Source organism: Epinephelus fuscoguttatus, linkage group LG19 (genome assembly GCF_011397635.1).
Source record: "Epinephelus fuscoguttatus linkage group LG19, E.fuscoguttatus.final_Chr_v1".
Taxonomy (NCBI): Eukaryota; Metazoa; Chordata; class Actinopteri; order Perciformes; family Serranidae; genus Epinephelus; species Epinephelus fuscoguttatus.
The window spans coordinates 32,612,250-32,635,000 of NC_064770.1; the positions used below are offsets into that span (position 1 = coordinate 32,612,250).

Here is a 22,751-nt window from a genome sequence, read left to right on the forward strand (position 1 = left end):
GATCGACTGATCAATTATCCAACCCGCAACTGACTCCAGAAACTGCTTCACAGGTAAAATAAGAACTCATGAAGAGTTGTGTTCAGAGACCAGAAAAAAATCTCCAAATTTAGAAAGGCAACAAAGAATGATAGAACAGACTAAGTTGAAAAAATGTGCAAGTTTTCTGAACATTTTCAGGTAAATTAAACTTATTAAGTCAAGATAGTTTAAATCAGTGGTTCTCAACTGGTGGGTCACGGTCCAATAATGGGGCACAGGCCCATTCTGAATGAACCGCAAGTGAATCCCAAACCTGCCAAGTTTGTTTTAAAAAAAAAACACACTTTATTTTGAAGTGCCGTTTCTAGCTGTAGAGTGAGTGACTGACGGACAGCTACTTGACAGAGGTAGCAAACTAGTTAAACGACATGGCCAATCACAAGTGTGATGCCGAATACATTAAACTGTGGGACAGCGAGAAATCTGGACAACGAAGAAATATGGACCCCGTGTCTGGACCAGTTGGGGACCAAGGGTGTAAGCTGTGTACTTTCAGCTAAAAGAAAATGGTGTTGTGTTTAGGGACGCCATATTCTTTGAAAATAACCTAGTCGTCACTAGGGTGCAATAAATCTTGGGATAGGTTGGGCTGTGAATGAGTCTCCCATTGCTTCCTCCAAATTCGGGGAAAGAAGGACTCATTTCTCGACTGATTTTGAGGAATCCTTCAAAATGGGACAACCCTGGTTGCTGTGGCGCAATTTGTCTTCAAATGCACCTTTCGAAGGCTGCAGCCTCCAAATTGTGACACAGCTTTTGGTTCTAATTCTGTGGGAAATACTTATTATTGTTCACCTTTTTTTGGATTCTCAGTTCACTGTGGAGGCACGCAAGAAAAACCAAGTGTTCTTCACATATTCAAGGTAACCTGCGGAGGGTAATTGTTAAACAAATGCTCACTTTGTGGGTGGAGTATTCTTTTAACAGTCCCATCACCAAAACTAATTCAACAAGTAACCGAAGAGAATAAACATGCAAGAAAAAATACATCCAGCTGTCTTCAGTAACGCTTCAGTTACGCTATCCATACTAAAATACCAACCATGCAGCCTACATCAGCTAAGCTCATGCCAGTGAACTGCAGAGTCACACACAACAACAGTTAAGTATTTGTGCATCACCATGATATACGATAGGCCTATATTTCAGAGTTTCTGAATTATTACACAAATATATGATGACTGTAGTTGTTTTTCTGCCATCTCTAAAAACATAGTTCAACAAACTCTGAAATGATATGACCGGTTAAAGCGAGAATAACGCAGCAACATCTGCAAGAAAGGAGAACTGCCAGATGGCTTTGCCTCAGATAAAAGTGGCCAGCCCTTTCTCCTCCGTTGAAAGAATGTATAAACACAAATCCACGATTTGTCCTGCGCCAGCCTTTTGTCTCTACAAACCCATGCAACCATAAACAGACAGAAAGACACGCACTCTACAGACTCCTGCTGCTGGCCCACCATGCAGCCAATGCATGACTCGCTACAGCCCGACACCACTACTGGAGTACAACAGGGTTCATGCAAAGTGAGGACTGAAAACAAACTGCTCGCTCATTAATACAGTTCACAATTCAGTGACTGGTATCATGCAGAAGAGAGAAACAGAGAGTCAGGTTAAGGCAATGCCAGGGACAACACAGGTTTTTGGCTGAACACAAGGGCAAGACTGATGCAGGGTAAACTGGCTCCATCAGTATCCATTCAGCTTGCTGATTGACTGAAGGTGGAGGTGGCGGAGGGAGTATGTTGTACCAGTGGATGCAGGTGGCTGTCTTTCATTCTCGACCAGACTGCAGCAGAACTGAGAGTACAGAACTAAAAAGGGTCCAGCCGGCCTCATCCATCATGCAGGAACTGACTCGCACACACCCCCACACACACATACACACCACAAGGAAATCACCACAGTAAGCCCATGCAGAAATCCTGGCTTACAGCGAGGTCAAAGATCCAATACGGACAACTGGCTGATTGACGCCCCAATAAAAATAAACTGCTTTCAAAAACTCACATGCTTCAGTTAAAACAATACGTAATGAAATTCAAAACAACCTGAACACACACAGACTTTACACAGAAAAACTCAAGTGAACAGATCTTTGGTAAGAATCCAGACTTCCATAAAGTGAACATGCGTCAGTGTTGCTGTGATTCCCAGCATGCTGCTGTTGCACCAGGAGCCATAAGCTTGTCACAACCACTTAGCCGCAGCACCGGGTGAGGGGAACACAGAAGGATTTCTACACTAGGGAAGAAAATAAGAGCATCTGACAGCAATCTGCCATGCATCATCCTTTCACTGCGTTCCTCTCGTGCCCTCCGGTGCCAACTACACAAACATCATTCCAATGTTGCGGAAAAAAGTTGTAACATCAGTGTGGCTACAAGTTGCGCATCAGTGGAAAAAAAAAGGTGAAGAGGCAACAGCTTAATGCGAAAAAAAAAAAAAAAATGCTGCAGAGGAAAAAAGTACCCAGCATGCCTTATGTAGTGTTCTTGCACCCCCAATCATTCCCACCACAGAAACAACAAAAAAAGGAGGAAACAAGTCTTTTGAAATTTAAAAAATGAACATACTGCAGAGGACCAGGGAGTGGGATACCAGTGGGCTGCATCAGAGCATATCACTAAAGGGAGCATGGGAGCTAGCTAGCAGTCAGTGATCAAGCAGAATTACGATGGGAGTACAGAGAGAAGACAGAAGAGAAGAAAGGAGAGAGGGAGAGAGGAAAATTACCTCAATCTTACGACCTTCCACCAGTGTGCCGTGGAGCTTTTCCCTGGCTTTCTCTGCGTCTGCGCTGGTCTCAAATGTCACAAAGCCAAAACCCTGTGGTACACAGCAGAGGTTAAAGAGGTTGGTGGTGAGCGAGGGGCACAGAATAAGACATTTTGGAGAAGGAGAGAGGAGAATCTGTCAATCTGGAGACCTTGGGGTCGCTCTGACACTGTTTAAAAGATAACTGCAGATTCATAACAGGGCCTCCCCATGTGGCGTGTTGATATCACACATGGCTGCACAATTATGGCCAAAATGATACTGACATCACAATTAATTATCATGGTTATTTGTTGATTTAAGCGACAAAGTATTTAGACTGCACTTTAACATTAAAGCCCAGTTCAGACCAAAGATTTGCGACGAGATGAGTTGAAACAAGCAACTACTGCCGGTTCACACCAATGCAACTAGAGAAGACAGTGTATCATCTCTATGCAACAACTCTCTGTAAGTAAGCAGCACCAATTAATCAGCCAATGACAGTGTGTGTGTGTGTGTGTGTGTGTGTGTGTGTGTGTGGTATGAGCACACATCGCGAGCAGCAGCGGTGACCCACCGTCCGACACTGGTACACAAGGGGACGGAAACAGATGGCTTGGCGGGGACTTCACTACATACCAGTCGGCTGTAGAAACAGGTGACCAGCCTTACGTTCTAAAACCAGCCGCTGGTGATTTGACCAGCGGAGTTGCAGGTGACGCCATTAGCAAGTTTGAGACTGCCAGTTCACACCTCTGCAACGTTCTAAAACGGTTTTGTCTCCTCACAAATATTTGGTCTGAACTGGGCTTTAAATAAACAGAGCACTGCTTTCACTTCCATGTTGTGCTATGTTCTTGCTAATGTACAATCTGTGCATCAAAATAAGACCGGTTCTTATTCTTGGTGCATCTCCTAAAAGCAAAAAATAAATACAATTCTAGTGAATATATAGGCTAACTAAAAATAAATGCACCATTACAGAACTCAACCAAATGAACACAGTGTTTACTGAACACATATTTTTGGCCACATGGAATGTGATTGATTATTTCAGTCTGTCTTTGAGAGCTCGCAAGATACCTATCCAGGGTTTTATCTTAACGTTTACTTATCTAGCGTTTTATACAGCATTGCTGGTATAATAAAAATAATTCATGTTATTTAAAGGCGCCTTTCACAACGCTCAAGGTCACCTTACAGGCAAAGATAGAGAAAATAATAGCAGATTCAAAGAGTCGATAAGATAATAAATACAGTAACATAATGAAATAAATAATAAAATAATAATAACAAGTAAATATCCAGCAAAACAACTTTGCAGTGAATAAAATTATGTGTAAATAGTGGATATGTGTGGCTACACAGACGGAAGTCAGACTGAATAGGTTAGTTCAAAGAGATGAGTTTTGAGGCGGGATTTTAAAGTGGAGATTTGATGCTACGAATGTCCGGTGATTTCAGGAGTCAGTGAAGATCAGTTAAAAATCGGGGAGCAACGTAGCAAGGACTGGAGAGTAGCAGCAGCTAACTGCGCCAGCATTCACTTCCCGTAAAATCCCCCAATCCCCGCTAGACGCTAAAGCTGCAACAATTGAGCTATTAGTTGTCAACTAATAAAATAAACACCATCTAATCTGACAATCAATTAATCAGTTTTGAGTTTTTAAGGGAAAAAAACTCAAAATACTTCTTAAATATGAATATTTTCTGGTTTTTTTAATCCTCCCTGACAGTGAACGCAACATTTTTGGGTCGTGGACAAAATTTGGCACTTGAGGACGTCATCTTGGACTCTGCAAAACACTGCAGGGTTTCCCACACATAAATCAACATCTGCCGCCACATATTGATTTCCTATTTTTGGAGCTGGACCGTTCACCAGGAGCACTGGAATATTTATATTCTGGAATATTTATACTGTACGGTTATTTAGAGCACCACACGCTCTGGGCACAGACGGAGCAGCAGAACACCCGCGCAGTGGGTAATTTACTTTCAGGCGCTACAGCAGCTCCAATCTGATCAAATCGACTGATCAATTATCAAGCCTGCAACTCCAACTCCACAAACTGCTGCTGAGGGAGGAAAAAAAACTCACTGAGAGTTCAGGCTGCGTTCACAGACCTGAAAAAACCTCTGAATTTAGAGAGGGGATGTACAACAATACAAAAGGGGAAGACATTTTATAAACTAACAACTGACAAACTAATCGAGAAAATAATCGCCAGATTAATCGACAATTAAAATGATTGTTAGTTGCAGCCCTAGTTGATGCCAGACAAGGACAGGGATTCATTAAGATGACGTTAGCTAAATTATTCCCTTCACTTTTAATGCCTGATTTGTACTTTTTGGTTTGTAATTTTTGTGTTTTATTTCCTTTTGTTCTGTTTTGCCTCTCTGTATGCTATTTTTCTCAGCTCTTAACATTTTTCTCATGTAGTCTTTGCATATAATTTTATTCTCCCCTAAATCAAAAATATTTCCAAACAAAAGATGATGATGGACAGGTGATTTTCTGCAGTCACAACATTCAGGAGAGTTTTTCAGAGGCTGCTGCTGCAGGGTGCTCGTGTAGCATCATGACAGCTCTCCTAAAGTGGAGGCTGGCTGTTAGTTTACAAAGTGCTTGATTTCATATGCAGCAGAATTGCATTTGATTATGTTCTCGTAATTGTGGGAAGCCAAATTCGTAAGTGAGATTAATATTCCATTAATTGTGCGGCCCTGCTAACACATCACCAAGTGTCACATTTACAGAGAAAAAACATGCAAAGTGGAAATCACTGTCAACAGTCAGAAGAATTTGTGTCATAGTTTGAGAGAATAAAATGCCTCCTGGTGCTCTTACCTTTGAGCCCCTCTCGTTGAAAATAATCTCCACATCCAGAATCTTCCCATATTGCTGTAAATAAATAAGAGGGAAGATATTAGCGAACATATAAAAGCAAAGAAAGCAGTCAGTGACATATTTGAGTCATGTCAGGATCCTTACATCTGCAAAGTGGGAAGCTTCTGACACTGTGCGAGTTACAGCTGCTCTACACTAGGTGTCACTGTTACACAAAAGACAACTCCCCACATTTCACTGTTTCCTTCCAGCCCTCTGCATTGAACTCTGCTCTGTCCCCTCTCTCCTCTCACTCCGTCACTCACGCTAACACACTGACACATATCGCAGCCAGTTGTCCCCTCAAGCACCACAAGATCACCCATGAGTGTCTTTCCTTTGTGGTGGTATGACTCTTCAGTCTCTCTCTAAACCACTCCTCCTGAGCCAGCCCCTCAGTGAAGCACCCTGTGTGTCTAGACTGATTTATTGATCCCATTAAAATTGAGGCCCACAACATTCCCAGCGTCTTACCCCAAACATCTGCCTGAGGTCAGGGTCCCGGAAGCGGAAGGGGATGTTTGAGACGTGGAGGCGTTTTGGGGTCCCTTTGGCTTCAGACGGGTCTCCCACAGAGCCTCCTGCTCCTGTGCCTCCTGTGCCGCACTGTACACCCGCCTCACCCTGGGACGCCTCCTCTGTCTTTCCCTGTGGGGGGGGGCAGAAAAGAAGAAGTGGTGAGAACAGTAAGAGGAGGTGTTAAAGGTGATCAAATGGCTTATGACGATTATTTTAGCACAGTGACACTCTGCTAAACCTCTTCATTTAAATTCAACCCAAACAGAAACAATGCAGAGTTTGAGTACACGGTGAGAACAGTCTTAATCTCATCAGCTGCGTCTTAAATTAGACATAATTATTGTATTTATGTCTAATAATAAAACTGCAAGTCTACAGCCATGCTTGCAGCTCTGGGAGGCTGTACTCTGTGGTGCTTACACTCACGAGGGACTCCCTAAAAACTTGGAATTTCACCCTGGGGTGGGGGAGTGCCTGATGTCCTGGGTCTCACTGAGTGATGTCTGCCTGAAGCGTGTTCTCGTCGGCTCACATGGAGCTGTTTTGTTACTTTTTGGATTAGTTCGCAAAACAGTAGCCTGAAGAGTTTTTCATTAACTTAAACTTTGCATTGACTGCAGGATTAAATCTACACAACACCTCACACCTTACTAACTTTAAACAGAGATTATTTTTTAAATTTTTGTGATTGCAGATTTACAGAGAAACACTTGGATTTTTGGTCCTTGTACTGCTGGTACAGCTGTAACTGTGATTAAATTTTCCTGCAGATTTTAAATGACTTTTACCTGACTGCTGATAAATTCATCCATCATAACGTTACATTGGAAAGTATATACAGCCAGATAGCGATAATATGTATTGACATTTGGATGGATTAAATCATGTCCAAGACCAAAAATCGACTTCTGCATCGGTTCTGCATTTTGATATCAGTGTAGTATCTTAAATCAATATATGCAATATGAGTTTACAGGGCAAACAATCAATTGCCATGTTCATCGGTGTGAGACCAAATATACAAATTACAGGAAGACATGAACAGTATATTTGATAATCCTTCATAGAATACATAGAATAAGCTGATCTCATTTGGTTATTCAGTCTGCTTTGCCTAATTTTCCAAGCTTTAAATATAAAACTAGTCTGTACTTTTGCCACTCAGTCCAATTTCTTATTTTAATGTAACCAAAATAATTACGGAGATGCTGCAATGTTAACCATGTTCACCATCTTAGCATAGCTAGTTAGCATGCTAACAGTTCTAGGGCTGCGCCTTGAAAGTCAGTCGGAGACCCCTCGGTCAACTGAGATTGCTTCAAGTCGAGCAGTGTTTTCCTTTTTTTTTTTTTTGGTCCCCAGATTTTGCTTTGGAGTGGGCGTTCTTGACTTGACGCTACTCTTTGGTACAGACAGCTGCAGACATGATGCAGCAGCACAGAGGAGGAGAAACTTCCCACCACAGGGTTCAGAGACAGCATCATCTTCTCTCTTCTCTTGGTGAATTTACAACTCACAGACACTTAATAGACACACTCTGGCTTTTGTTCAATATCTAGTGTTGAAAAAATACTTTATTGCACATTTCCGATCTGTCGTCGCCGTCGTTAGCTTGTTTACTATATTAAATGAATGCCGCTGATACACCGCCCTATTCAAACTTTGAAACGTGTAAAAAAAAAATAATAATAATTGTCGAATATTCATATTAAACGGCTGAATCTGATTCAACTGATATAATCCTAACTCAGATACAGTCCCAAACAGTTACTAATAAACACTTAACACTAATCCAGTTGGGGCTGAAGGGATCATTAGTTTTGCAGATGTTTGGTCATAAACATTAATGGACAAAAGTCCAAGGCAATCCATTCAAAGGTATTTGAGATATTTCACCAAAATTAAATCTCCACCTGCTGCTGGCACTAGAGGAAAATCAGAGGATCACCAAAGTCATTATGAGTCACCCTCTGGGCACCATGAATGTCTGTGCGAGATCTCATGGCAATCCATCTTACAGCAGTTCACATATATCAGCTAAAAAATAAAAGTGTCATGCTGCTGGAGGTGCTGCATGTTAAGTCAGAGGGATCGCCAAAGTCATTAGAATTCATCCTCTGGGGATCATGAATATCCATCCAGTATATTTCAGTCTGGATTAAAGTGGGGGAAGTGACTGACTGAAGGGAGATTTATACTTGTGCAGCAGACACTACGCACGTGGCCTACGTCGTTGTGAGCATTTATTCTTGTGCGATGGTGTGTCTGTGACACTCTGCAGTTACACCTAAAACACTAGTCCGCGGCGGGTTTCTGTTAAGTGTTTAGCTGATTCAAAACACACATTAAACACACATTAAACATGGCTTAATAGAGACAATTTCAAACACAAGTACACAAATTAGCTTCACTATAACTCGCAGCATTCACAGACAAACACTTGTCTTTATCTGGACACATTTTCCCCACAAATACAACATGGTAATGTTATTAGCACAAGCCTATGGCATTTCACATTGTATAAATTAGCCTCGTGGCTAGCGGACTTTTCCTCTACTCATATGAAGCCAGGGACAACAGAAACATTTAACAAAGGTAACATAACAAAATAGGCTCCATTACAACTCACAAGGTTCACTGACAAAACAACTGTCTTATACTAAACACGTTTTCCAAACAAATATAATATGCTAACGTTATTAGCACAAGCCTATGGCATTTTACATTGTATAAATTAGCCTAGCAACAAGCGGAGATTTCCTCTGCTCATATGAAGGCAGGATAAATCACACACAAGGCTTAAAATGCTATTTTAGTGGAGGCTTTATTGTCTTCTTGTTCTTGTTTCTCATCTGTGAAATTAAAGTAAATAAAAGCTTTGTTTCCACTGAGAGAAATGGGTTCAGCTTACAAACAGACAGGAGGTCTGCGTCGCCTCAACTTGTAGTTACATTTCTGGGGAGGTGCACGTCAAGCTATGGCTTAGGGTATGGCATAGGCTCTATGTCGTATGCTGTAGGTATGGCGTTGATTTGACACAGAAATATAAATCCTGCATGAAACTGCCATCACTAGAGCCAATGGCAGTCATAAGCGGATAGTGTTTATTACTGTCACTATTGTTGCAACACAACTGCAATTTTACTGAACAAAATAATTAAAATCTAAGAGTTCCTTCATAAGAAAAAAAAGACAACACATCTTCAACATGCTGAACACCTCCACAACAAACTATAATGCACTATGCCTCAACATTCTACACATCTGACACACAACTAGTATTTAAGGCTTTACAAAGACAGTGCTGCTTACATTGTTGTTGGTGGTGGTAGTGGTGGTGGCTCCGTTAGCACCAGCCCCTACCTCTGCTGTGCCTTGGCCCCCAGCACCAAACATGGCCCCGGGGCCAAACTCCGTCCCTGGAAGCCCGTTTTGAGGAGGGGGTGGAGGGGGGAACGCTGAAAAGGGTGGGGCCACCAATCCCTCCTGTCCTCCTGTCGAATCCTGAGAGCCCTGTGGGAGCGGGGAAGGGAGGGGGAGGAGAGAGGGAGACAACTTAACATATGTACTCGCAATGCGTGCAGCGTCCTGATGAAGGCAGAATGAGGGGGTTAAAATCCTGCCGATTAGATTTCACTCTCTCTCAGCGCTCAGTCACTCCCCCATCCCCTCCCTGCTCTCCTCCACCCTCCCCCTCTACCTCCATATCTCTGACAGGCATGAGTTTTCAGTCAGCCGACCATGAAATATTTACAGCAAACACATCTATTATTAAGAGTCCGAAAATTCGATACACGGTTTGAGATACAAAGATGCTTATGGGATGGATGGACACGCGGGGAGATAAACACTAACTGTGCCATGTTAACCGTGACATGTTTACAGCTGCATTGTGTGAACGCTTGTTCCTGCATTTTCTGGATTTCTTTTAGAGCCCATCTATAATTCAGATGATCTGTGTATGAGCTGGGACTCCAGCCTCAGGTTCTTTTCCTCTGCACACTGTTACAACTGTATCAGGATCATCTACAGATTCTTTATGCTGCTGCTGCAGCTGCTCCAACACACACACACACACAAACCTTATCTTGTATGTGTTTGTGCGTGTGGTGACTCTACAATGTTGCTTGCTTCAATCATTTCACACGCTCAAGGGCATCTTGGACTAAGTTTCACAAAATCCTTTTATAGCAAAGAGTAAAAGAAATGGAGACGCAGCGGACAGACGGGGAGATACAGAATGAGCCGTTACATCTAGGAGAAAAAAGAAAGAATAGCGAGTGGGTTTGGGGTCAAGGCTGCTCGCTCCACACCAGGCCAGGCCAGGCAGCATGACACACAGCGTCCAATACCATTATCCACTGGTCTGGTGTATGCCGTGGGCTGGATCTGGGCTGGGCGACGCCTGTAGACACTCGGTCTCCAGACAGCCTTTTTAATTAGACAGAGTAACTAAGATGCCGCAAAGCAAACGATCTCTCTCCCTCTCCCTTCCTCTAATCCTATAGCCTGCTGTTCTTCTGCAGTGCCTACCGCATTGGCTGTAAACAGCCAGCTGAGGCTAAAATGCCCATCTGCAAGACAGACAGCTTCTGGGGTCTGGCCCAAAAGATAGAGGAGGCATCAGCGAGGGCTGCACAATCCAAAAACAGGATGGAAAAATCTGGGAAACTCGTCCACTGCAGCTCTCACTGTGGTAAGGCTCAATGTGTACGTTGGGGTAGAATGTGTGATTGTGTTTCTGCATCTGCTCGGGTTTCTGCCAGCAAGTGATAAAAGAGGAACCATCAAAAACATGTTCAAAAAGAGAGGATACACTATTAAAATTCATTGGTTAGGCCTTAGCTAACCCAGGCTAGGATATATCAAAGCCTAAGTGCACTTGTTAGGGCATGTGAGCTCATAAACATGCAGTGGCCTGTATTCAGCCACTAAAGGGTGTGTCCTATAGGCATATCCTGGCCCAGGGCTGAGTCACACACACACATACTGCTGGGCAGAGGGAGAGAAGAGAGTAACAGTATTAAAGAAAAGGGTGACAACAGAACAAGGAGGTTAAAGCTTATGATTAGACAAAGACAGAACTGAATCATGTATGAACATGAGTGCTCATCTATGTTTAAAGTCTCAATGAATGAGAGTCAGAGCTGCTCACTGACGGGAAGTGCTACAATATTTTAATTCAGATATTCCTGCCACACAGTCACAAAGACACCCTCCGACAAATAATAGCTGTCCAGGACAATCGATAAATTATCACAGAAGATACTGAGTCCATCGTCGTCAATATACAAGAACAAAACATCATCAGTGTGCGTCATTCATCTACATCACTGTAGCTGTAAGAGAAAAACGAAAACACACATAAATCGAGCCCTTCTATGGAGGCATTTATGTGTGTCGAACAAAATCTGAAGACGACGAGAAGGAGGAGAATGTGGAAGCAGTCGTGGCTGGGGAAGAAAGGCCAACTTCATATGCTAACTTTATGACGACAGCTGGAAGTGTATTTATTAGCATCTACTAGCTTTTAGCATTGTCGCACTGATCAATGCGTCATGTCATGCTGCATGCCTATTGGTTGGTTAGTGGACGTAGGTCTCAACAGCAGTCACGCAGTGAGAACATCATCCCAAATTTTTGACACTGTCAGAATTTTATCCCAGGCTGTCTTTGATTCCCAGCAAGCAATAGTCGTGATTTAAATGTACTGACTATATTTAGCTCCGATTTAGTCTAGCTACATCTAACCCAAATCTAGACGATTTAATTTTGAAATTGATTAAATGTAATTTTCGCCATTGCAGATGGCGTGCAGTATGATATTCAATCACGTATGGAGAGTCAACAGTAATTAAAATATGTTCATCTCCATTTTTTGGACATGGTCTCTACATAGCTGTGTAATTGATGACGTCTACACTTTGGCTATGGTTAGACGTCTACCAAATTTTCACTGACAGCCCAAATTCAGCCGTGATTTAGCCTAGACGTCAGGTCTTCATGTAGACAGCTATTAGATGTTTTTTAAACCAAAAAATGCTTGCTGGGTTGCAAGACCGTGACAAGGGACCACCATTTTTAGAGCCACTACCGAAGATATCACCATGTTCCTTTCACGTTGGTCATGTTTTGTCTGGGACAGTCCAAAATCGTGAAGTGTATACCAGGCTTTCGAAGTCTCAAAGAAGACGCCGCAGTTTAAGCTTAAGCTTTACAAAGCTCCTGAAAGGAATACGATCACACCGGAGCCCTTGCTGGAACAACTGTTTGCTTCTGGGCAAAACAAAGTAAAGTATGTCTCTCACATGCAGCATTTTAGAGATGTTTAACGTTAGTAACGTTATGTTGTATAAACACCTTTGACCCAACTCTTATAGCGTCCAGTCTGTAAGATATTTTCCATCATCAAGTCTGGACGGAATCTGCGCCTGCGGAATTCCTACAACATATCCGTAGACTTTAGAATGACTATTGTCTACCATATTACAGGCAAATAAAAAAACCATTCAGATTATCTTTGGATCACATCCAAAAACTGTAAAAAAAAATTTGCGTATACTATTCGGGCCTGCTCAGCAGTCCTGTTCAATGCCTGGTGGTGAGACAGACTGTCACTGGCACCTCAGCTGGAAAAGCTCTGCTTCAGCGATACAGTACACAATTTATTTGCAGCTAACGCTACATTAAAGTCAGACGTCACATTTATTTTTCACTTGTGTGATCGGACAGCTGCATGACGAATTCCGCAAGAGTTAATGTCGAGCTCTGATTCCCCACTTGTGCTAAGTTAATGTTCAGCGTGGTGTCCCTGGCACAACCAGAAAGCAGCATTAATTTCCTTTTTTTGGCCTTTTTTTTGATAGGACAGCGTTAGGGTAAAAGGGGGAGAGAAAGGGGATGACATTCAATGGTTAGAATCAGACCTGCGGCTGCTGTGACAAGGACGTAGCCTTTTTACATGGGACGCCTGCTCTACTAGGTGGGCTAGTCAGCGTCCCAGCAGTATCAATTTCCAACTTGGAAGTTATCAATGGTTATATTTGCAGTAAACAAATGTAATGTTTGGCAATACATTGGTGTTTACTACTGTTAGGCTACTAGGCAGCCTACTTTTCAGCCTAATGTTCTTCAGCTAACACTCGATGGAAGGCTAACACTTCACTGCGCAATATTTAGTTTGTGTGGCCCCTAGCTTTTCAGCTATGTTGCAACGAGCACTGCATTGCAACGCCCTTGTTTATGCACGTAGCTAAATACCAAAGCTTTACTCTCTCTGTTGCCTGCTGAGTAGTAGCTCTCAAACCATTAAATTAGCAAAGTAAAATAACAATATTTCCCCCCCCAAAAAACAGTCAGTCACTGACAGCCGATACATTCGTCCAATCACCAAACCACATATCAAACACTGATCATCTAGTGTTTTTCAGACACTGATGAGGGCACCAGTGACGCTCACGGCTAATAAAGGCATGTTTGTTTATTCTACCACATTGTTCCTCGCTGAATGAAGCGCTGCCAAGTCTGAGCCACCTGGACGACGTGTCACAAAACCACGCTCCCACATGATTAGTCATGTGAGAAACCATGAAGGCTCCTCCCACTGAGGTTTAAAGAACACTGACAGAGCCTGTGACCGTGTGTGTCATTCTCATTTTAAGGTTTGTTTTGGCTAACCAAATATAAATCACAATGAATTTGATTAACTGACAAACTGATAATAAACAGGGAGACAAATGGAAGCTGTCAGGGGATGAAGACATGAGAACAGTCCCCCCTTAAGTCTGCAGAGGCATTCCTGACCCGCTCACTAAAGAGCAGCACTGCCCTACATGGCGGCATCATATAGTCAAAGGAGAGAGGCAGAAGGGAAAGAAGAAATAATGGAAAAAGAAACAGGGGGCTTAACGGGAGGGGGATTAAAGGAAATTATGACACAGTCTATTACAGTTATATCTGGTCCAAACTTTCCAGACTGAATTCTGACATTGTGAGATAAGAAGCAGAACGGGCTGAATCAGTGATACATTTAAAGGCTTTAAATGACGTGAACGGCGATCTGAGCGAAGCTGCAAACACGACTGTAAAAAGGACCACCCGGAGAAGGACCTACTCATCCATACTGTCTCACCTCACACATGCACACACACAAACACGGGCAGCAGCAGTTGTGTTACCTGAGACACCATATGTTTTTCCATACACGGAGAGGATGAGGGGGAGGAGAGGCCCTTTTTTTCACGGCAAACCTTTCAAGCGTGCGTCTATGTCTGTCTGACTCTAACCACCCAAGTGAAGCACACAGCAGCCACAGAGACACAGAGTGACAGCCAAGTGGTGATGCTACTGACACTCATCAATCATGCAAATTCATAACAATTTATCTACTGGAAGTATCCAGCGCCCGTAAAGTTGCCTGGCTGAGGACAAAAATACTCTTTACGGCTTCTTCTCCCTCTGCAATCCGTCTCTTTTCTTTTCCTGTGGTTGGAGAGCTAAGTATGCCTGCGTTCAACCCCCCCCCCCACCTCCTTTTTCCCCCTCTTCATACTTGCCTGCCACGCTTGATGAAAGCCAGAGGGAGAGATTTTTTTTTTTCCCCTTTTAAAATCACCGACACCCGCCCCTCAAGTCACTCAAAGCCTCTACTGCACTGTCATGTCCATCAGAGCGTAGGCCGCAGCCCATATCCTTATACGGTCGACTCCATGTAAAAGCTCCTGTCTCTCCTTCCTGACTGCGGGCCAATCAGATTACAGAAACGCTGTTCCTTAGAGATGCATCAATAACTCAGGACCAGAGGACACATGGATGCTTATTTGGCAGGAAAATGTTATGTTGAAGCTCTCAACACACTGCAGGGAGACACGCTAGTATTTTTAAGCACGGCCCCACACATCACCAAGGCCTGAAATTTGGTGGCCGGAGTACATTCTTGGTGGTCCAGATGCAACCTGAAGTAAGAGCAATACAGACAAGGCAACGTAACACAGCCTTCCTTCCCTGTGACACTTCAATAACTGCAAAGACATTAAAGGAATGAAGACATACAGCATAAAAATAGAAAACTCATGTCACAAGATCGTCCAAAACGCATGTGCAAAATTCATACTTTTCAGGAAATGGAAAATAAACACAGTGACGTCAAAGTTGGCATTGTGTCTTTATATATGGGCTGATACCTACAAGGTTTGTGACCAGCGCATGCCTAGACAAGTTTTTTTCAGTCCCTTATTAGAGAGGCCACATCTGAGGCAGTAAAGCCCCGTTTCCACCGAGCAGTCCAGTACGCTTTTTTTTTCTCCCATTTCCATGGTGAAAAGTTGTGGATGGTACCAATGGAACCATTCCGTATTGTCCCCATGTTTGGTCCCCCCTCTGTTAGGGTACCTAGCACACAGATCTAGTACTAAAAAGTGGAGCTGTGGACACTGCAGTCTGATTGGTCAATAGAGGATGGTCACTCTGCTCAGGGCTGAGCTGTGTCTCATCCACTTTTAAAGCAGCTGTGGTCTGAGAAAAATAATTTAAGTCACTGGGCCTACTGCCGGTGACTGTCTGTTTCTAAGACCACAAATACGACAATTGGCTAGCTAGCGCACCCCATGATACCTTCGCCTCACTCCCCGCCGCTAGGAGACTATTTACCGGGAGGAAATTGGGCAGAAGCTCCAGTGGTGAAACATCAATAGCGGCTGTAGCCAAATTCAGCCAGTGCAAACCCCAGCACCAGGGGTCACAGTGAGCTGGTGGCAACTTGTAATATAAACCTTCATAAAATGTTTCTTGAGTAAAGAAAACGCTATGCTTAATCATTCAGAAGTCAGACGAAATCATCTCATCACCGTTAACCTTCAGCTCTGCTATGCGCAGTACCAATGGTATTCTATTACCGCACTTAAGGCTATATTTTTTTCTCATTTTAAAATCAGTGTGACCCTCCCTCCCTCGCAGCACTGTGTCTGAGTCAGTCATGTTTGCAATAAAAACATACAGACATTGTGTCCTTCTAACCATTTAATTCCCACTTCCATTAATTCCTACATTTCCGTTGTTTTGTTTTTTCATAATCCACCTCATGTGTTTCTGGTTCATCTCTAAGGCACGTTAGCAGTTTACTTCAGTAGCCCCGACATATCAGTAGCTAGCCAACAGCGTCTACTGTTTGCCGCTTTTGTAGAATGTTGAACTAAAAGACACAATCAGGATGTTTTTGGAACTGTAACGTTGGGTTAGCGAAGGCTTGCAGGTGATTTTTTTTTTTTAAACCTTTATTTAGACAGGTAATTTCGTCAACACAAGCCACTTTTACACTGACAGATTTTCCACGAATGTTGGGCCGCTTTGCCGGCAAACTGTGAGCGTTTAGACACAGAGCCGGATTGGCGAGTTGATCCAAGGTGCCCAATTTTCCGCCCTGTGGGGTAGTCATATTAGCAGAACCTTTGTGGTTTAAACAGAACAAAGAGGCGTTCCGCCACGGGAGGGGCTGTTGATGATGCCGCACGTGCGACCCACTGGCGGTGGAAAAACAGGAAACAGCTGATAGCAGGAATGAGCAGCTAGTAGCAAGAGGGAAACGTAAACCTGACAGACACTGTAAAGATGAGCAACCTCCTTGTCCTCGCAAACGAAGAGGCCATTAACCGTAAGATGACAGGAACGGTGAAGAACGGGCCAACTTACGAGAGTTTCGCCGAAGGACTGACCAGCCGCGGCTTCCCTCCCACGTCACTGTTTACGTCACACGCTGAGCTACACATTTTGTTACTTGCTCACGCCCCCCAGTGCCCCGAAAAAGGCACATTCTGTATAAACAAAAGTAGGTAGGCGGCATTTTGCCGCACTCCCCGATTTTGTTTTTATACTGCCAATGCTGAAAAAAGACTGATTGGGCTTTCCTGCAAACTCCTATCTAAAAAGGGCTACAGTCTCATTCTCAAGAGAGGCATGATCGCATTTGGTGGCCGACAGGGGATTTAGTAACTTTTTAAAGGCTGCAGTCAATGAAAGCAACATAGACAGGCGTAAAATTTCCCTAAAACCAAAAAGTGTCATAATGTGAAAACAGGGATCCTAAACGTTTTAATTTCCATTTAAACTGGAGACAGACGTGATGCTGTCTGTCAGTGTCAGCAGCTCTGTGGCTGTGCTGAGGTCTGTGACACACAGCTGGTCTGTTTTTGACAGTTCAGATCATCATCACCATCAAGATCGTTATCATAATCACACTGACAGCTCTGTCTACACTCTGACTCACCTTGGGCAGGACAATAGGACCTAAAAATAAAAAAATCTTTGCTCAATTCTTTTTTTCTTTCTTCTGACAAATCACAACAGAGCAAAACATATTTTGAAAGGTAATCATTAAAAAATAAAGCTAATAGTAGGTTGTGTTTCCAGCAGAAACGTGGCTTCCCTGCGAAGCAACAGAATAAAAGAACAGCAACGCTTGCAAGGCTGTCATCATTTTATTGTTCTGCCAGACAGCTGCTAATAAAAGAGCAACAGGGGGAAGAAGACACTCGACCGTGCCAGATGTTTTGGGGAACTTTGTGTTATAACTTTGCATAAAGATGATGGTTGTTAGAGTTGCAATGATCAGTCAAATCAATTGGTCGACAGAGAAAATTAGCCTGCAATTATTTTGATAATCAAATCATTGCTTTTGTTATTTTCCTAAGCAAAAATGCCAAACATTTCCAACTTTTTAAATGTGATTGTTGATGTTTTTTGTCGTAAATTATAGTGAACAGAATATTTGGGGGCTTTTGGACTGTTATTGGGCACAACAACATATCTGAAGAAGCTCCCACGGGCTTTGGGATATCAGGTAATTTCACTGTTTACTGCAAATTTTACAGGCAACACGATTAACTGAGAAAATAATCCGCTGGTTAATTGATTCTAAAAATAATCTTTGGCTGTAGCCCTCACTGTTATAGATTATAAAACGCAGGGTAAAAACTGTCTTTGGAAAGGGGCAATGTAAATACAAAGAGAAGTGCATCTAAATCACAATATAAAAAACAACTAACAGAAATACAATTATAAAGGACTACAACTGAATATTAGGCTTAAAGGTCCAGTGTGATTCAGGGGGACATATTGGCAGAAATGGAATATAGTGTAATAACTTTGTTTTCTTTAGTGTAAAATAACCAGAAAATAAGAATCATTGGGTTTTCGTTACCTTAGAAGGAGCCGTTTATATCTATTTCTCTTCATTTAACTGACAACTGAAGCATGTCACTTGCACAATCCTTGATAAAGTGCAATAACTAATGATGTTAAACCTTTCTGACATGTTCAGGCAGATACACTCTTCAAAACATATGCAAAGAAACAGAGAATTAAAGGCCACCTGTCTCCAACATGCCAAACAGCTACAGAGAAACCCTGATTTGTAACATGAAACTGCTTCATTTTGTGTTTTTACCAGTTTAAATCACAGGGTTCCCTTGTTTTTGACAGGAGGAGACCTCTGTGGATAATTTGGCTCCCAGAGAAAACCTCCTCAACATCTGGATTTTGAATTATCAGAGAAAAGGGTGAGCACACATTAGCAATGGGTGGGCGAGCCAGCTGTCTCCACCATGCCAAACAGCGTCAAAGAAGCACTGATTTGTAACGTGAAACTACTTAATCCAGTTTTTCTACAGGTTTACTCACCTGGTCTGTTTATTTTGGAGAGGAAGAGACCTCTGTGAATAATTCAACTCCCCATAAAAACCTCTTAAACAATGAACACTGAAGAAATTCTAACCCGGTGACGTTTCAGCTGGTTGCAATGTGCAATCCTCACCACTAGATGCCACTAAATCCCCCTGAATCTTACACATTGAACCTTTAATTTAGTCAGTTATTAATATATTCTAGTGAGGCTGAGTGCCAGCCTCTCACAGCTGTTAGAGAAGCTGGTAAATATTCCTGACTGGATGCAGACAACCCTCTGCTTAAACATGATCTGAATGTTTCTGCTAAAAGATAACAAAGGGCAAACTCAGTTCAAAGCCACTTAATGTTGCTCTAGTTCTCAGCTTCACCTTGTTCGGAGGTGTGTTTCATGTGGCAGGGTGTGACTATCTTTTTAACACTAATGAGATCACTATCTTTCAAATCACTCATATCAAATCACTGACTGACATTTACACTTAAGGAATTTACCCGACCAGAGAGCGCAACAGTAGGATGAGCTTTTCACCCTTCACCACCAACAGTCCATAAAACAAGAACTAAAGATAACACAGACAGACATTAAATGTTTCCCTTGGCTTGCTGCACTGCCAGTCCTGCTAGAGGAATTGTAAAATCCTGCATTGCTAATTCTGGATTGATGCGGCAAGGTGGAGGAATTTGTATACTGCTGTCACGACTTCTGCAGGAGAAGTTTAAATTCAAAAGCCCGTCGGCGCTGTAGTGTAAGCTAGGCTACAGTGTGTGCACAGGTGCGATGTTACAGTGCTGCTTGTCATGCAGGAGTAGGTATCCTTAGAGATACTGCATACATTTAGGGCTCTACTGCACCACGACTGTGCATCACATCACTTGCAGTGTGCCTCTGTGTGTGTGTAAGCGCGTGAGGTGTGTGAGGTAACATGTTTTCACACCTCGACCCACTGCGTACAGCCCCGGGCGGTGGCGGTTAGAGCAGCATTAGTGTTGGACAATATCATCATGGCTGTATGGACAGAGGGAGAACAGTTAACCCTGAGGTAGAGTGGTGTCACACAGTGCATTAGGCCACCACTACTGAGGAGTGTGCACTTGGGTTCAGTGTGTAAATTGTGGTAACAGGTGAGACTGTTTTTGTTCAATGGGAAGTCAGTGTTACCTGTCACTTTCTACTTTCTACTGTGGGAGAATGCGAAAATACCCATAATCCCACAGGGTAATTATAATGAATAAGATAAACAAGCTGCTGGGTGCACTGAGTGTAGTTTGTGTTGTTCTAACATGACATTCGCAGTGAAACACACAGGTACCTGTCAATTTGTTGCAGCTTTACAACTCTGTCCATGTGCGTGCAGCTACACTCCTACAAACAGACGTGCACACAGCACCCTGAGGCCAGCAGGCTTGGGTGTGGATCCCTTGCAAATTCCTTGAAGGCCTGTTGCTGTTCACTGGCTAACCGAGCAGTCTTGTGCAGATAATATGGGAGGTGGAAAAGTTAGGCAGCCTAAATACTCAGATGCCACTCGCCGCCTTGCAAACAGCGGCTCGGCTTGACACCCCTCATCATGGGCTCAGCACTAAGCAGGTGGGGGATAGGGATGATGCAACACCTCCGGACGTCTACAAATACTCACACACAGGCGGACGCGGGGATAAGATGCCTGTGCGCGGAATGTGCACCAGTGTTTTCAGACCACAAGTAACGCTGACATGTTTCTGTTGAACTGTGAAATGAAGAAAGAAAGAAATGAAAATAGGCCGGCTCTGTGCTGATGTGGCATCCTGCCGCAGTGATGACGCTGAAAGACTAGAAAATCAAACAAAAAGTTTTCGGAATCAGCAGCTTCATTACGGAGCATCCAACCCCAACCCAGTGTGAAAGGGTCCACACAGTCCAAAGATCACATCCTATCTGGAACCTCTCAGCCTTATCAAACATTGTTAAGTCAAGACAGCTGAAGTCACTATCAGTCAAGTTTTTTTTAACTACAATAAACTTCTTTGCACATTGTCGCTTTTCATGACAACAAAACACATCTTACACATCTAATTAAATTCATCTAATAGATCAATCAGCTCTGAATTCAAGGTAGAGTAAGGTGAGGTGTCCTGCACAAGTCACACTACAGATTTAGCAATCATGGTGGGAAACAAATAAATGCACTCCTGCATTGTGATTTCTCTTTTAACAATATTTGAATCTTGAAACTGATAACTGAAATGTGGAGGTGGAAAGAAATTGAGGCTTTTATGGTGGTAATCTACAAATAACTGGACATCATATCTGTTTCAAGAAACACAAAGCTGAAGCGAGAAAGCAGAAAACGGCTAACAGTCTCAGGACGGACTTTCAGCTACTCCCACAGCAACCTGGAATTCAGCCACTCCTCATCGGACTAGCAAACTTTCTGTTGCTGCCGGTACACAGATTATACCCAGTCTGCTGTGAACCCCCAGCGCTAGGGCTCGCACTGGCCTTACCGAGTACGTCTACAGAGCTTCCTGTCCTTGCTGTGAATAGTTTCCTGGTAGAAGGAAGTGGTGGAGGGAATTTGGGGTGCATAAGGTAGCTAATTCTTGTCTCATTTGTGGTCTGATAATCAGAGAGAAACAAAGAGGGAGTGGGTGAGGAGGGGCTGGATCAAACAATTCACTGCCTGCAGCTCTACAGTGGAATACCCATTTTAAATACTAATAATCCAGATAATCATGTGTGGGAAACACTGCAGGGAGAGCGAAATGTACCAGTGTAAGAGGCTGTACAAATGCCGCGTGTTTTGAACCATCAGATTCATTGTTTTCAATGTAGATGCACAGCAGGAGCACTCAAACACCAGAGCGACGCCATTGCGGTGCACACACGCTCCCAAGCCCCATTTTTCAGGGCGTGACAGCTGCACTCTGAGATAAAACGAGTTCAGCTTTTTGAACGCAGCAGTGCGCACCACATGTCATGTGACAAGGAACAACCAATCACAGCCGACAGATACCGTTCCCTTCTTCTGTAAATATTCAGTCTGATAAAAACGGAAAAGTTGATCATGTTAGTGCAGGGTTACCCAGAGCTTTACATCTGTCCCATAGACGATAGGCCTACACACTTATAAAAAGCGCCTTGAAGAAGATCAGCTCTGCACTCAGGATTTCAGGTAAATAGGCTATACGATACTTGTTAAGGTTGCTTAGCAACCTCAGACGTGAGTCATCGCCGCAGTAGTGAAAGCTGGCTCAAAAAAAGGCACAAAAGTAGCGCCCTGCGCCCGACCTCACATTTTCCAGGTGGTTAAAGACGCGGCATGTGTGCCTCTAAGTTTACTTCAAAAAAAAAAAAACATGTACATTTTAAGGAAGCCTTTAAGAAGATGTATTTAATATAGCCCCTTTCACAGGGCAAGGTCACAAATCTGTGCCATAAACTAGGCCATAAATCTGTGCAGATGGACTGACATGAGATGTGCACTGTTTTTGGAAATATGCCTTATAATATATACAGTCTGCAGAAGTGCATGAGTCAATAGTTCGCATGGTTTAGTGTTAAAAAAAGTAAACAAGAACTCGAATACTGACTTTGCAATACTGAAAATTGCAAGACATGTCAAATTGGCACCCAAAATCGTGATAGTATCAAATCAGGAGATAAGCATATCGTCCAGCTCTATTCAACAGGAACTCTTATAGAGAGAGAGAACTCCTATAGTATAGCTATGTTTCACCCAAAATAGAGAACTGCACCATAAAGGCTTATGGAGGACAGTGTGACTGCTGGTGTGTCACCTTTAAAGTGCATTCCCACATGGAACTAACGCCCCCACCCACTAACACCCTTCTAGTTACTGCCGCCATCCTCCATTTGGCG

General features: G+C 43.1%; 2 protein-coding genes across 6 annotated transcripts in view; both read right to left on the minus strand.

The window, feature by feature from the left end:
* Window positions 1–22,751, minus strand: part of srebf2 (sterol regulatory element binding transcription factor 2) — a 597,702-nt gene that overhangs the window by 43,191 nt on the left and 531,760 nt on the right. The window lies entirely within an intron of this gene.
* LOC125879911 (RNA binding protein fox-1 homolog 2-like) overlaps window positions 1–22,751 on the minus strand; it is an 80,975-nt gene that overhangs the window by 32,055 nt on the left and 26,169 nt on the right. For all 5 annotated transcript variants that reach the window (XR_007447989.1, XR_007447988.1, XM_049562074.1 and 2 more), the window contains 4 exons: window positions 9,530–9,730; window positions 6,173–6,346; window positions 5,660–5,713; window positions 2,782–2,874 (listed from right to left, as the gene is read on the minus strand). Coding sequence is in view for 3 of the 5 variants with exons in the window: in XM_049562074.1 (XP_049418031.1) it covers window positions 2,782–2,874; window positions 5,660–5,713; window positions 6,173–6,346; window positions 9,530–9,730 (522 nt within the window). In the remaining 2 variants the exon portion in view is untranslated. The remainder of the gene's footprint in view (window positions 1–2,781; window positions 2,875–5,659; window positions 5,714–6,172; window positions 6,347–9,529; window positions 9,731–22,751) is intronic.